Consider the following 16,460-nt stretch of genomic DNA (forward strand, 5'->3'; position numbering starts at 1 on the left):
GGAATTCAAAAATATTGTTGCTGTATTTGCTGAATATTGCATGTTGCAATCTTGTTTCATGAATTAAAACGAGTGTACTCAAATTGCAATAATCTTTGAACATTTGCAAGTACTTACAAAATGTGCATAAATCTATTAATACAATTTGTATAATTACTCAAGACTTCTAATGCCGGGGCTTTCAATACTTGAGCCAGGATACCACAGTGCTGTACGCGGTTTGTACTCTTCCATCTTTAATACCATAAGATCCAGATTACTTGTGTTCCTAAGCATACTTAGTTGATACTTCTAATAGTTCTAATACAGTAGTGCACAAGCTTAATCGTCCATCACGGTCTATGAACCCGAGTGTCTGTGTTTGGGAGGTCAAAGATTAGTAAAAGACTAATACTTAAGTGAATCAGACATGACACTTAGGTGGAATTTCATCTAGCGCTCAACGTATTTAGTCGCCTGCAACTGTCAGTTAGTACAAAATGTGTTAAAATTTGTTTTAAATATTTTTTGCGTTTCATAAAAGTGACCCTTAGTTTATTCATATGTAGGTCATTTATTTGAGGATTTACGTATAGATGAAAGAAAGAAAGAAAGAAAGAAAATAATATTTATTGCCGAAACATTTGCAAACATGCGGAAAGAATCACTAATACTAATCCTATTTCTAAACATAATTATTCCTATATGTAAATACAGACTTTCGGCAAAAGGTGCCATGCTCAGCATTTGCTGCCGTAAACAGATGTTTTGTGACAGCGCTGTTTTTCAGCACGTCCCTGGGTGTTGTGTTAACTAAATAAATAGAACATTATATGTGAGTGGTGTGTGTCAGTGTGAATGTATGTATGTATGCGTGTGTGTTGTGAGAATGTGTGCTTTGGTATGATTATATGTAATAATATATTATATTATGCAGACTTATTTTTATGTTTATGCTTGTAAATTTCCTTAGACGCAGATAATTGTTTTTCTAATAATATTTTTTTCAATTTTATTTTAAAAGATAGATAGGACATAAATTCATGCAATGGTGGTGGTAAATCATTCCATATTTTTGACGCTGCATATTTGAAACTTCCTTTAAAGTTAGCTGTTTTATGTTTAGGAATCTCCATTCTACGTGATAGTTTGCTTCTGGTGAAGATATTATGTGCATTTCCCAGCCATTTTATCTTGTCATGCAGATATCGGGGTCTCCCTGTGTGAACAACCTTATAGATAAGCCCAGCGAGGTGTAACAATCTCCGTCCTTCCATTTTCAGTATTTGGTTCTCGTTTAAGTATGGAGTTATGTGAGAGCGTTTAGGTATTCCGAAGCAAAAACGAGTGCAAGCATTCTGTACCCGCTGAATAGCGCGACTAGTTTTATCGAATAGTCTCGGACCATAGACAGTATCACAGTAATTAAAAATAGATAAAACCAGAGACTCTGTAAGTATAACTCTTATGTCCTCCTTTAAAAACTTTCTGATGCCGTACAAAATCTTCAGACGAAAAAATGCAGTTCTAATTTTTGAATTTATATGCTCTTCAAAACGCATTTCCTCATCAATCAATAAGCCAAGATTTCTAGCTGTCTTGACTCTTTCGACCATTTCTTTGTTGATTTTGATACAAGGTGAATGCTCTGATATCTGTTCGCATTGTCTCTTTGTTCCTAGGATCATATATTTGGATTTTGTTGGGTTGAGTACCAGAGCATTTCTTTTAGCCCATGCGTATATCTTATCCAGGTCTTCGTTTATATGTTGCACTGCAGTGTCTGTCAAATTGTGCTTAAATGAGTGGTATAGCTGCGTGTCATCTGCATATAGATGTATTTTACAGTTTGACAGGTTTGTTGGAAGATCGGCTGTGTAAAGGATAAACATAAGAGGGCTGAGGATTGAACCTTGTGGGCAGCCTCGCGTGATGGACTTTAACTGCGATTCCTTGTGATTACCTTGATCATCCTCTATGTCAACATATTGGCATCTTTCTGTTAGAAAAGAGTGAAACCATTCGCACGCGCTCTCAGATATTCCGTAGTATGACATTTTGGCCAGAAGCAGTCGGGTACTGATGCAGTCGAAAGCACGAGAGAAGTCTAGAAGTACCAGAACAGAACCCTCACCCGCGTCTGATGCGGCCAAAATGTCGTCCGTTACATGAGCCAAAGATGTAGCAGTTCCGTGTTGGCTACGGAAGCCAGATTGGATATCCGGGAGAATTGATTCTCTTTCTACATATTTGGTTAGTTGAGAACAGACAACTCTCTCTATGACTTTCGATAAAACTGGTAGAATACTTATGGCGCGAAGGTCTTTATATTCTTCAACAGTCGTACACTTCGGTAGCGGTTTCACCTTTGCTTGTTTCCAGGGGGATGGGAATTTTGCGTTAATGAGCTATTAATGATAAAAGTAATTATTGGAAGGGTCACGTCTAGGGTCATCCTAATCATCTTTACTGTTATGGTATCGTAACCAGCTGCATTTGTTCCTATTGTGTTAAGAATTTTTAGAATTTGAGCTTGACTGAGAGTTTCCATACAGAATACTCCTGAACTATGTTTATTTTTTTTATAAAAGTTAATTAATTCAGGATTAATGTTATCGTCCCCAGGAACATCAAGAAAGAAGTTATTAATTTTGTCAGGATCATTTAAGTGCTGTGGGAGACTATCTGTATTTTTATTTCCTAAAACAGATGTTTTTTTCAGGTACTTCCACATCTCTGTTGGCTTGTTTTTATTATTATTTACGTAGTGTGTGAAGAATGCTTCTTTTTCCCTTTTAATAGCATTAGTTGCAAAATTTTTGAGGTCTTTATAGTACCTATAGTGGACATCTAGCTTTGTTGTATGAGCTCGATGTAGTGCCTTATCCCGTAGCGACATCATTGTCCTTACTGTGTCTGTCAGCCAAGGAGACGGGTTCTCTCGCAGTTTAATTTTACACAGTGGTGCATGCACGTCAAATAGTGAGATAAGGAGATCATTAAACCGGACAACCATTTGGTTTACATCTGATATACTGTACACATCAGCCCAGGGCAGTACTTTTAAGTCATGTTTAAATGAATCTTCATCTATATTGTGAAGGCTGCGAGTCCAGGTAAAACGTGGCAAAACGGGTGGTTTTTTTATAAAGAAATCTCCTAGAACAAGACCATGGTCGCTCAGAGTTGGATTGTGAAAGACATTAATCGACTTACATACATCTGGGGTGTCAGTGATTAGTAGATCCAATAATGTAGCTGTGCCATTTTTTATTCGTGTTGGTTCTCGAACTAACTGATGGAGGCCTTGTTGGCTGAGAAAAGACAATAATTCTGGGGCGGAGCCTACATTAGTTTTGAGTAGGTCTACATTAAAGTCTGTCAGAACAAAAATTACGCTACTATAGGCAAATATACTAATTGATTCGCTTAAAGCGTCGATTGCGTAACCGGGCGATAGACCGGAGTCCGGTCGGTACGCGGTTCCAACTACTACCTTCCCTACGCCGGGTACAGTCAGCTCCAGCCACATCTGCTCGAGTTCAGAGGGTGGGTGCGGCTTGATTCTAACTCGTAGTCCTCTACGAATTAAAAAGCCCACACCCCCACCGGTTCTGTCGTGTGGACGAGGAGTGTTCTTTAGAGAGTACCCCGGTACCTTGGGTGCATACCTTTCTTGTCCTTGCTTTGTCCAGGTCTCATTCAAGGCCAATATGTCAGGTTTTAGCTTTATAACAGTAGCAATTAGTTCGTCTCGTCCTGTATTTAGAGATCTTATATTCAGTAAACCCAGCTTTAGATATAAATCTTTTTTTTTATTACCCATTAATTACATTTGGTTATAAGTATTTAAATGATTAACAAGCAAATAAAATATGTAACTTGGTACAGCAATCAGCAATAATATAAGCGTATATTTATGTATAGGTGCGGTATGAATTTTATATAACTAGCATGTAAGTATGTGTAAAGTGTATAGGTGTGCCCGTGTAGATGTGATGTAGATAACTTATTTATTATTACATGTTTAAATATGTATGATACTTGTAAACCTCAGAAACAGTGTAGTACAGATAGTATTTTAGGCTGTTCAAGTGACACAGTATATTTCTCAGGATAAAGCTTACTAGGTATTTAATGTTTTGCAAGCATGACAAACATTGTTTATTTATTTATTTATTTACAGAAATAGACACACCAACAGCACATTGGATAAAAAGTTGTTCAGACACAGTATATGTTGCTTATCCTATCCATGCACCAATTATAGGTGTGCAACAGCATTCAAAATGTTATCTTATAAAATACAATAATTTAAATACTAACATGCAATCATGCATACAATGCTTAAATCTAAACTAAATTAGGTATAGTATTGTACAATGAAATTTATATTGATTTGATTACTTACAGAAAATAATTACAAAATAATACAAAAATTCATTACAAATTAATAACACCAATACAATAATTGACAGAAATTATATAAGTAGGTATATTATAGGTATTATGTCAGAAATTATAATTTGAATTTAGAAATAGTAGGTATTATGTGTATATAATTGATTAATGATTAATTAGTTCTATTTAGGTTGCAGCAGTTTACGTTTCCAAGAAAGTGGGGAGTCATTATAAATGTCCAAGCTCAATGTCGACTCGAGATCGTTGTAGCACATCTGGAAACGATTGAGTGGCGAAAATTTACCTAGTTGGGTACGGGAAAAAAGTGGAGCAAATGTTTTAATAACCTGACATTTACGGTGATTCAACTTCGGAACTTTAAAGTTGAGTCGAGTTAATAAATCTGGTTCCGTCAATTCACCTCTGAGCAGTTTGTGTAGAAAGTTGAGATCTTGGTACTGTCTTCGTTGTTCAAGGGAACACATTTTAAAATACTTCAATCTGTACTCGTAGGGAACGCGACTATTAATATCGGAGCTGTTGGTTTTGAACGCTAGAAACCTGGTAAAGGATCTCTGCACCCTCTCTAACCGATCTATGTGCACTTGGTATGTAGGGTTCCAAACCTGGCTACAGTATTCGAGTCGAGACAAAACAAGAGCATTATAAAGTAACTTAAAACTTTCGATTTTTTTAAAACTCTTAGCCATGCGCTTTATAAATCCCAACATTTTGTTACTTGTATTAGCAACGTGCTCAATGTGACTTATGAAGTTCAAGTTGGAGTCAAAAATTACACCCAGGTCTCTTATTGTTCGAACTTCTTCCAAGTTTGTACCATCTAAAGTATAGTTAGAGCAAACGGGACGTTTTTTCCGCGTAAATTTAATATGAAAGCATTTACTAGCATTCAATGTCATGCGATTAATAGTACACCATTTTTTTATATTGTTTAAGTCAATCTGAAGTAGTTGAGAATCAGAATCCGAATTAATTTGCTTATATAATTTCAAGTCATCAGCAAATAAAAGGCATTTGCTATTCTTAATAACTGAAACTATGTCGTTAATAAACATATTAAACAATAATGGTCCGAGGTGGGAGCCTTGCGGTACACCCGATGTCGAAAAATATGACTCTGAGTTAAAACCATCTTTGGCTACACGTTGACTGCGATCTGATAGGTATGATTTAAACCAGCCCCACAACTCACCAGTGATCCCGAATTGGTAGCGCATTTTGTGTAAAAGCAGGTCGTGGTCGACCTTATCGAAGGCACTACTAAAATCCGTGTAGATTGCGTCGATTTGATTACCAGAATCAACAGTATGCGTAAGGTCAGATACATAGGTCAATAAGTTAGTTGTTGTTGACTTTCTAGGCATAAAACCGTGTTGTAGAGGGGAAAGCAACAATCTGACATGACCATGTAACACCGGGTAAACAAGACTCTCGAAAACCTTGGAAAATATTGATAGGAGTGAAACTGGTCTGTAATTTCCCACAATGGAAGTATCACCTTTTTTATAAATAGGTACCACCATAGCTTCCTTCCAGACCTTAGGAAAAGTAGAAGTTTTCATTGACTGATTAAAAATTATTGAAAGGGGTAGAGCTAAACTTTTAGAACATCTTTTAATAAATACAGAAGGAACACCATCGGGGCCCGCTCCCTTACTGGCATCAAGAGAGGCTAGAGCTTTCAAGATGGATTTTTCTGTAAATTTAAATGTATGTATAGTTGAGCAACTAGATTCCGTGACAGAAAGGTCGGCAGATAGTGGAGCTTTAGGTAAGAATGTAGCGGAAAAATGCGTTGCAAAAAGATCACAAATTTCCTTATTGTTATCAGCAGTGGTGTCACCGTGACTCATACTACAAGGATAATTAGTTTTACCCTTACGTGTTTCCTTAATAAATGACCAAAATTTTTTGGGATTGTTTACAAGGCTACTCTCAACAGACTCAACAAACTTTCTGTAGTCGGTCTTGATTTTGCTATGAACCCTTGATCGAAGCAACTCAAATTCTAACCGGTCACGCGGATTATTTGTTTTCTTGAAAGTTTTACGCTTTTTCTCTTTTTCCCGTAGCATTTTTAATAATGACGTACTAAACCAGGAGGGATAAGCACCCGAATGAGACCTAGCTTTAGGTATGTTGTTCTTTATTACGAATTCAACAGAGGAATAAAAAGCTGCAACCATACTATCTACGTCATCACACGATTCCAGTAATGACCTCCACTCGACCTGGCTAAGTTTCTCGTTGACAATGGTATAATCGGCTCTCTTAAAATTATACTTAGCGAATTTTCTAGGTTTAAGCACCTTATTATTGGTACAGCCAAGAGAAACCTCCAAATCCAGTGGAGGATGGTGCTTGCCGACTTTACAAAGAGGGTTAAGTGATTCATTCACAGTTGGTCCAGCAAAGCTACTTAAGATTAAGTCCAAAGTGTTAGAGTTGCTATTGAGCATGTGGATTAGCTGATAAAAATTATTTTGAGACATAAAATCAAAAAGCGACAGAGCTTTACCCACATAGGATGTAGATGGATTACACCAAAGACCTGAAACGTCGCGTGTCCACTTAATAGCACTTATATTAAAGTCCCCGAAGATCATAACTTTATTCTTGTGGTTACATAATTTGTCACTCAACTGATCAAAAAACTTGTTATACACTGGCACATTAGAATCTGGAGGAATATAGACAGCACAAACGGTAAGCAGTTCGCCACCCGAGTCGGTCACAGAAACCCACACATCTTCACAGTAACTCTCAAGATTTCTTATCCTAGTAGACCTAAGCCGGTTTGATACCGCTATAAAGCTTCCACCTCCGTCACCCTTGGTGCTTTCCTTAGTTGTTCTGTCTCGACGATAAATAGTGTAATTGGGGTTTAGAACTTCAGAGTCAGTTATTCCGTCATGAAGCCAGCTTTCTGTTACTATAATTATATCATAGGTGGAGGTTAATGATGCTAGTCTGAGATCTTTCAATTTAGTTCGAATTCCACCCATATTTTGATAATAGATCGTGAATTTATATGTCAGTCTATACGGACGCATTATTAAATGTATCACTAAAGTACTATTGGATCTTTAAAATATCATTGATGTCACGGATCTTTATCGCTTGAGCTGTGTCGTCCTTCCGCACGAAAATAAGTCCGTTACGCACCCAGATATGCTTATAGGACTTTTCGCGAACAGCTTTCCTTGCCGCTGCGTGAAGTTGCTTAGTGGATGGTGAGAGATGCTCCGATACATAGATAGGACTCTTCGTTCCTCCTAGTCCCAGGTGACTTGAGTTTAACTTTTCTTTGTGATTTTTCTTGTTGAAGCTTGTTACAGCTGCAAGTATTCCATCTCGTTGGTCAGTTGTGCGTAATTTAACGATCACATTACGTGGCCTCTCGCTAGATGGATTTAGTTTAGCAACCCTTTTGCAAGTGACAATGTCAGTATCCGATATCTGAATGGGGCACGATACAACTGACGCTAGCTGAACGACAGTGGATACAAGATTCTCGTTTTTGAATTCCGGTAAACATGACAGTTCCAAGTTACACTCTCGAGAATGCAGCTCGACTCGCGAAATCCTCGATGAGAGATCAGATAAAGTTAATTTTAATTTTTCATTTTCCTTTTTAAGCTTGCCAATTTCATCATTATTAGAAGTAAGTTGAATTTGCATTTCGTCATATCTTTCGTTTAAAAAGCAAATATTTTTCAATATTTCGTCATTAGACGTCTTGATCTCGGTTAACTCCGATTTCAACATGGCACGTAGTCTAGTTGACAAAGACTCTTCCAGCGTTTTGTACCAAGAGGGAAGAGAGGACGGTGATTCACAATTAGTGGACACAACAATCTCACCTTTAGTTTCACCTTTACTTCTCGGTAGTGTGTTGACATAACTGATGTCCAAGCTACCGGCTGCGTTTGAATGTGCGGGGCGGATGGGAGTGTTGTTGTTATCTCCACCTTTGGGTCTAGCACACTTACATGCCGGGCATACCCACTTGCTTTTAGACAGAGCTGGGAGTTTTTTGTAGGCGTCGTCGGTTAAGCCAGCACAGCTGTGTCTATATTCACGGCGACAAGACGGCGTGGAGCATACTAGTGACCATTTAGGCACTAACGGACTACGACAGCATTCACAACTTTTGGACTTCGCAGAAGTGCCCGGGGAAGTAGCCGAGTTTTTATCCATGCTGAGTATTTATGAATATGAAGTATGATCAAATTCGTAAATCGTCGGTATTTGGTGCCTCCCAGAGTCAAGACCCAGATATAGATGACAGTTCCGCGTCTGCGACTAGTTGTTCTATGGCCTTTGCCGCTGTGACGTCGCCGCGCAGCGGGCTGCGAAGCGCGCACGCAGATTTGACCCGAATGCCGTAGCGCGAAGTCGTAGAATAACTTTTGGTCCTCCCGCCTACCCGTGTTTCTGTTTTGATTACGATTCGATCTTCTATGGTATGGTGGTTGTTATTTAGAGTAATTACTCACTGTTTACAGGTCCCGGTGCTTAATAACAATCACTTTGAGTTAATATTAATGTTATTAGTATAAATTAGCACTTGATACTGCGTATGCGCACGATAATAATTTTTTATATAAAGGAGCGATTCGTATAGATGTTTACTATTCTACCAAGATGGCAAAGATGTTGTTGTTGTTGTTTAAACGAGAGCGTATATTCTACCACAAAATATTTAATGACGTCAGGCACTACATATCTATAAAAAAACAGAAAACATTCAGCAGGATATGTTATACAATGGTAAGTTAAAAAGTACATAATAGGCACTATATTATTATGAAGAATAGTGTCCAATAAAATAAACAAGTCAGTCAGCACACTCAGACGAATGATTGACTCATACTCATAATAAACATAATAATCATTAAATGTTACACTATAATTATCGAACATGAATAGTGATGTTAATAATATACTCATATGAAAAAAAGTGAATTTGGTTTTCTTGTACAAGCCTATTTACCTACTTTAAAGTTTGTTCGTAGTTACATTTAGTTAGTTACCAAGTGTTTTTAAAACATCCGCATCACGAACGTAGATATATTCTGAGGATTCATTCTTTCTTATAAACACTCGTCCATTTCGTACCCAACTAAATTTATATCCGATTTCTCTTGCCTTTTGCCGGGTAGCAGCGTGTAGGGACTTAATTTCGGGAGTTAGGTGCTCCACCACGTAGACAGCTGTATTCTTTTCGTTCGCGATGCCTAGATGGCTAGTATTCAACTTATCTGTGGGATGTTCTTTGTTAAACTTGGTGGCAGCCGTAAGATAGGCATCTCTTTGCTGTTGGTTCTGGAACTTTACTAGAAGGGAGCGGGGGCGGGAGCTCTGGGGGTTAGCTTTTGCAATTCGAGAACAGAAAACTAAGTCTTTGTCCTGGACCTCACAGTCGATGACTTTACTCAGTTGTTGGACTATGTTTGAAGGATTCTCAGCTTTGAACTCGGGAACGCACTGAATTTCTAGGTTAGACGCACGGGAAAATTGTTCCAGCTGGTTTACGCGCTGCTGGAGGGAAGATACCGTACAACGAAGGTTCTCGTTCTCTTTCTGAATGATTTGCACGTTTTTCTTGAACGATATTACCTCCGACTTGAACTCCTCAAACTTGTCGGACGAGAACTTAATAGACTCCTTAATGTCGTTCATTTCTGATGTAATTTCACGAAGTTGGGTTGCTATGCAGTCCTTTATTGAAGTTTTAATTTGTACGCACAGCGAGTCTTGCAGCTCTTTTCTGATAATAGCTGTTAGCTCCTCCTTTGTCATACATAGGTTGCAAGTAGGCCCAGCAACGGCGGAGGCAGCGCAGTTGGGGGCGGCAGAGGTGCCCGCGGTGGGAGCGACGTTATTACCCCTCTGTTTGCGAACTGTAACCTTTTCATTGGTAGCGGTGCGGACTGGAGTATTTGAGTTATCTCCTTTTGGACGTTTACTAGCACATGACGGGCACTGCCAGGATTTTATTTGGTCCTTATTTAAGCTCGCAATTTCACTACCAACGCATAAGCTATGGTATTTTTCTTTGCAAAGCATGCAGATCAAGCATTTTTCGTTTAAAGCAATGTCATTTGTGCAAGCGGCGCATGTTTTGACCGTTATCTGACTCATAGCGGAGCAGTGGACGTCGTAGGCGCAGGCGATTGAATGATGACGTCAGGAGTGAGTGGGACGGAGCGATCGGGTAGGGGACCGACCAGCCGAATTCGACTCGAAGAGTGACGACAGCCCCCGACCAGACAGGGATGTCCGATAAGTGGGCTTGCTTCTGGTTCTCGATTCGTAGACGAACACACCCGACCACACCCGATGCACTTGTATTTTAGTGTTATCACTTTTTATTTCGGAATCACTGCACATACAAAACTGAAACTAGTTACTAGCAGATTAAGGTTGATATTTAATTGTATGAAATATGAATTTTAGACCGGAGCCAAACACACGCCCACTCGCAGTTGAACTCAAGCGAACAACCTAGATCCATAAAAGGCTTCAGTATTTCCAATATTTACTTCTCAATTACACTGACGTAAATAGGTCACACTCATAGCGCTTAGAATATACTATACTAAACAAAACATTATCAATTTTAATTGGACTGAAAAATCGTTAATGTCCAGACGCCACTCGCCACTCAAAACTGATGTCTTTTAATTTATACAAAAAAATGCTGTTGCAATTCTTATCACAAAAATGATTATCCAGAATAATTTAATTTAAATTAGACATACCTATCCTAATAATATAACGTTTGCACAAAAACGTTTCTTCTTTGTTGTCAATCTCATAGGTCTTATCTACGGATGTATAATCTTCTCTATATAGAGTTATATTGTACCTAAACGTTACGCTACGCTATTTCAGTGGAGGATTGTTGTTATTATTTGCTAAGTGTTGCAAACTTTCAGCTCGTACCGTGACTGTGTCGGTGTCTTCTTGCGTCTGAAGATGTCCTGAAAATCATAATAAGTAATTTGAGTTTTTGTTGGCTCTTAATTTTCGGGGTTACAAAGTCATATTACATGAGTACCTCTGGACAAAAAGACAAATTTACTCCTAATTGTGATACTGTACCGCATGTGACTGAAACACATTAAAAGGACACTTGCATGCTTTTTTACATTAAAAACCGCACATGCACTCATTTCTTTCAAAACTTTTTATTTTGTGGTTATTAAAATCTACTTATTTGTGATCGGGCTATAATAACATCCAATTACTTAGATTATCCCATCAAGTATCTTTATTTGCAAAGACATTAGGGCTAAAAGCTAATGACCGGAAAATTCATACACGTCATGATAACATACCGAAAAATATAGGTATGTTCGGGCAGTGTGGCTCACACATAGAAACATTATTAATCCCACTGGATGGGCTGGATGGGACGTACTTTATTTATTTACTGATTTTGTAAGTTTTAGTAACATTTTTTGTAGTAAAAATGTTAGTAAACCAACAGACAAAAGGTCGGTATACGAGTAGAAGTAGAACGCATAAGTAAAATACCTATATTTGAATTGAAAAAAAACACTAAGAAACATAATAAAGCTTTCACTATTAGGTATTACTTTTTAACCGATTTCGAAAAAAGGAATTATCATTCGTCTGTATGTATTTTTTTTAAAAACGGTCTACATGAGGGGCTTACCTTGAAAGCCTGTCTGAACTTCCTGGACATGAGGCTGTAGAGGATGGGGTTGACGATGGTGGTCATGTAGCCGTTCACCGTCGCGATGTAGTGAATCACCCGCCACGTCTGCAAGCAGATTTAGAATAGAATAGAATAGAATACTACTTTATTGACTTAAAAACAATTTACACAAATAACAATTTACAATATAACGCAATAGGCGGCCTTATCGCTAAAAGCGATCTCTTCCAGGCAACCTTTGGGTGGAGGAGAGACTTAAAGAATAAATGAGGAAGGTGTACAAAATGTAGTAAACATTCATGTTTAATAATAAATACTTAGATACATACATACATAATGTAATCAAAGTTATATAGATTTATATAATATAGGAAGGTACTATTGCAAGATAGAGGAAAGATAATGTTCTTTTACCTGTTTTTTGAAACCTATAGCTGTCTTCGCAAAACGGATATTTACAGGTAATGCATTCCACAGTCTTATAGCTGTCACAGTAAATGAGTTACTGTAAAACTCAGTAGTATGCGATGGGAAATCTAATAAACGCATTTGTGAGGATCTCATTGGTCTGTTGTCGGGATGGTTTTTAAAAATGAAACGCTCTTTGAGGTACGTTGGAGTTGAGGGATTGAACAGCACAGAGTAGAGTAAAGAGAGAATATGAACATTCCGGCGAAGGCGAATTGGGAGCCACTTGAGTTTATTGCGATATTCGGATATGTTACAACAAAAGTTACTTTAATAATAAACTTATAACGCCTCTCTTTTTGCGTTGGGGGGTCAAAATGATAAAACCACCAACAGGATATCTGTCCAAATGCATAATGCAATGTTAAAAACAGTGAGTCCAAACATATTTACAAAATACAAAATACAAAAATTGTTTATTGTCTTAACAAAGATTTCTTAATAACTAGTAATTTGAAGCCTCCTTTTAGGCGTTGGAAACGCCTGTGCCAGGAGACTCCGCTCTTCCTGTATATCATCTAGTTTAAACTTCTAGTTTAACTGATTAACAATTTTTGGTTTCGCATGCAATAGATTAAAAATTAAAAATAAAAATAAAAATTAAAAATAACAATTCAGAATGTGTACGTAATTAATTAATTATAAATATAAAAGTACCTGCGTGGAGTGTGCGCGTGTGTGTGTGTGTTTGTGCGTGTGTGTGTGAGTGTGTGTGTGTGAAGGTGTGTAATTGTGTATCAGTTGAGTATGCTTAATTGTAACTGTAAGTATAATATTACGACAGTTCCGATAAAAGTTCCTCTGTTTCCGTATAATTAAGTTTAGCTAGCCACTCGCTTACAGAAATTTTGCATTCTTTGTATGTTTTGTCCGCGATGTCCAGCTGTTTGTTGAACCTATTATATAGTTGGGCAGAACGTGTTTGGAATTGCATACTGGCAAATTTAGTTTTAGTACTTGGGACGATGGCAATTTTATGTTTCCGTCTTTTTAGTTTGAGGGTTGCATTAGGTTTTACTATTTTATGATATTTTAAAATGGTGTGTGTTATGAAAAGTTTTCTGACAGACTGGAGACCGCACTCCTCGTATAGTTTTTCAGTGGAATAGCGTCTTTTTTTAAACATCATAACTTTTAAAAACGATCGCTGAGCCCTTTCCACTTCTAGGAAACGTGTTTTAAAAGTTCCACCCCATATAGGGATACAGTAGGAAATTACGGATTGTACCAGAGCTACGTAAATACTATTCAATATTTCCTTTGACGCAACATGTCTTAAGTTCCTAAACATCCATATAAATTTCCTTATTCTACTGCTAATGTACTCAATTTGTGGATACCAAGAAAGGCGCTGGTCTATCATCACACCAAGATATTTGGTTTTATTTACTTTGGAGATTATAGGACAGCCACAGTCAGTGCTCTGTTCATGACAGTTATGTATTTTAATTTTATAATTTGCAGGTGGTTGGTACTTATCATAAATGCTAAAGCATATGAAATTAGTTTTCTCTGTATTGAGACTTAGAAGGTTTAATTCTAACCAAAGAGAGACCTGTCTCATACCTCTTTCAGCTGATTCCTTAGCTTCCCCCCAAGTATCTCCAGAGAAGACAATCGCTGTGTCATCAGCATACGAGAAAATTTTGGCACTGGCAATATTCATATTGCAAAGATCGTTGATATAGATCAGAAATAAGGTTGGTCCTAAGACACTTCCTTGTGGTACGCCGTATGACACACCAATGTCCTCACTATAACAATCACCTATTTTCACCCTTTGTACTCTGTTTGATAGGTAGTCTTTGAAAATTGAAAGTTGGGGGCCACGAATTCCAGTTATTTCGAGTTTCTTCAGGAGGATGGGGATAGATACGGTATCAAAGGCTTTACGAAGGTCTATGAACACAGTGAGGCATTTTTTTCCTTTGTCGACTTGTTCTGTAACAAGTTGAGTTAAGGACAATACTGCGTCATCTGTGGAGATATTTTTTCTAAAACCAAATTGACTCTCAGATATTATTTCAAAGGAATTCAAATAGTTTATTAGTCTATTATTTAAAAGTTTTTCCAATATTTTTGAAACTACAGTTAAAACAGAAATAGGCCGATAATTGTTTATATCATTTTTGTAATAATTGGTACTTATGTACTAAGTTATTAAGCAGCATTTACTGCGTTCTTTGTACAAAATGTTTTCCTATAAAATTCTACTAATTCCCTCTTGAAATATTGTATTGTACGCAGCGGCGAATGCCACGATTTCATGTTATAATGGAATGAGAAAGAAAAAGGGCATTAAGATTCCTGAGTCCGCTTGTTTACGTTTGCTCTTGTTGGTTCTGCTTGTAATTTCATACGCAATTCCATTCACAAACAATCGCAGGCAATCACAATTCACCAGGAAATTAAATGGCCGAAACCGCCCAAACAATTAATTACTTTCTAAATTAAGATGCCGTAACAAATACCCACGTCAAAGTTTTTTTTGAGATTTGTTACCTGCAATTAATTTATTTATTAAACAAAGGGAAAAAAATAAAAACTAAGTTAAATCGTAAAAAAACCTTAGTTTTGTGGATATTTGAACTACAAAAACACAAAACAAAATAAACACTTACGTCATAGTAATATCTCTGTCTGTATTTCGGCATCATTATCATGACTTGCATCACAGTCATTGGAGACCAGCAGAAAAAGAACGACGCTGCCACGGCCGCTGAAACCCAAACAGAAGAGAATAAATATTGTAATTACCACCAGTAGTACGGAATAAATGTTTTCCTGTACCTCTTGTAGGTTGGCTGGTAGAAAATGCTTTGAGCATTAAGTCCACCTTTACATTTACATGTCAGATTTGTGCAATAAAGTATGAAATAATAAAAAAGCAACAGGATTACCCAACATTCTCACAGCCTTTTCTCTGTACAAATTCCCAGTGACAGGACTCCGCTTGGTGCTCCTTAGCTTGATGGCGATCAGCGTGTACAGGATGGAGATCATGGCCATCGGCACCATGAAGATCAGGAACACCTGCACCGCCACGCTGTATATCCTCTGGCTATTCGACATCGTCGTCAGACAGTACACGAACTTCTTCTTCTCCATCAGCTCCACCGTCAGGACTTCGGGGAAACAAAACGCGCACGACATAATCCAAATCGCTGCTATTATCTTGTACACTCTCGACATCTTCGCGAGCGACTGGCGTAAAAACGGCTTGGAAATCACCAGGTACCTCTCGATCGTGAACGCGCATATCGTCATCACTCTCGCGTTGATCAACCCGTCCATGATTAACATATGCATGTAGCAGCCGACCTCTCCGAAAGGGTAATAATCTGGCTGCCAGATGATATAGACATCGACGGGCACAGCGAGGGTTATGAGCAAGTCGATGACGGCCAAATTGAAGAGGTATCCGTTGGTGGGGGTTCTCATAGAGTTGTCTCTGATGACGACAACGCAGGTGCTGATATTGCCGAGGAGGCTGAGCACGAGGATGGCGAGCAGGAGGATGCTGAAGGTGAGCTTGATGCCGCTGGAGGCGAGGATGGTGCGCTCGTCGTTCTGGAGAGCCATCTCCATGGGCCCGTAGAAGGTGAATGAACTGTTGACGTCCTCTTCGCTGATGTAGTCGTATATTGTATCTGGGAATGGCGAGGTGAGGATAAAATTACAGTTTTGTTTTGGACGCCGGATTGAACTGTTCTGAACCTATGTTTATCTCTTGTGTTATATCTATGAGAAACAAATAATTATGTATACAATATGATTGTATCATTCTATTTCATAAATGAAGAAATGGGGCAAAATAAATTTACTCTCTCGTCTTGTATACTGTACTCATTCTGTAAAATGATATTCTTCGCAACTTCGGTTACTACATAAGAATAATATC

At 38.0% G+C, this 16,460-nt stretch overlaps 2 protein-coding genes across 2 annotated transcripts; both read right to left on the reverse strand.

The window, feature by feature from the left end:
• Nucleotides 1-9,429: 9,429 nt before the first annotated feature.
• On the reverse strand, nucleotides 9,430-10,548 carry LOC125489245. The gene has a single exon (XM_048624462.1). The coding sequence runs from the start codon at nucleotides 10,546-10,548 to the stop codon at nucleotides 9,430-9,432; it is 1,119 nt and encodes a 372-aa protein (XP_048480419.1).
• A 672-nt stretch (nucleotides 10,549-11,220) lies between these two features.
• Nucleotides 11,221-16,259, reverse strand: LOC105384713 (pyrokinin-1 receptor-like). The gene is made up of 4 exons (XM_038119466.2): nucleotides 15,460-16,259; nucleotides 15,181-15,278; nucleotides 12,089-12,196; nucleotides 11,221-11,390 (listed from the first exon to the last, which is right to left on the reverse strand). Exons 1-4 carry the CDS (start codon nucleotides 16,145-16,147, stop codon nucleotides 11,325-11,327), a joined length of 960 nt encoding a protein of 319 aa, XP_037975394.2. The 5' UTR covers nucleotides 16,148-16,259; the 3' UTR covers nucleotides 11,221-11,324.
• Nucleotides 16,260-16,460: the final 201 nt, after the last annotated feature.

This window comes from Plutella xylostella, chromosome 12 (genome assembly GCF_932276165.1).
Source record: "Plutella xylostella chromosome 12, ilPluXylo3.1, whole genome shotgun sequence".
Lineage (NCBI taxonomy): Eukaryota > Metazoa > Arthropoda > Insecta > Lepidoptera > Plutellidae > Plutella > Plutella xylostella.

Excerpts from the sequence above, each read along its gene's own strand:
- LOC125489245 (XM_048624462.1), bottom strand. The coding sequence starts at position 10,548 with ATGAGTCAGATAACGGTCAAAACATGCGCCGCTTGCACAAATGACATT.
- LOC105384713 (XM_038119466.2), bottom strand. The coding sequence starts at position 16,147 with ATGGAGATGGCTCTCCAGAACGACGAGCGCACCATCCTCGCCTCCAGC. Across the intron at positions 15,279-15,459 it reads AAAGGCTGTGAGAATGTTGG|CGGCCGTGGCAGCGTCGTTC; the intron begins GTAATCCTGTTG and ends TTTGGGTTTCAG. Across the intron at positions 11,391-12,088 it reads AGTTCAGACAGGCTTTCAAG|GACATCTTCAGACGCAAGAA; the intron begins GTAAGCCCCTCA and ends TATGATTTTCAG.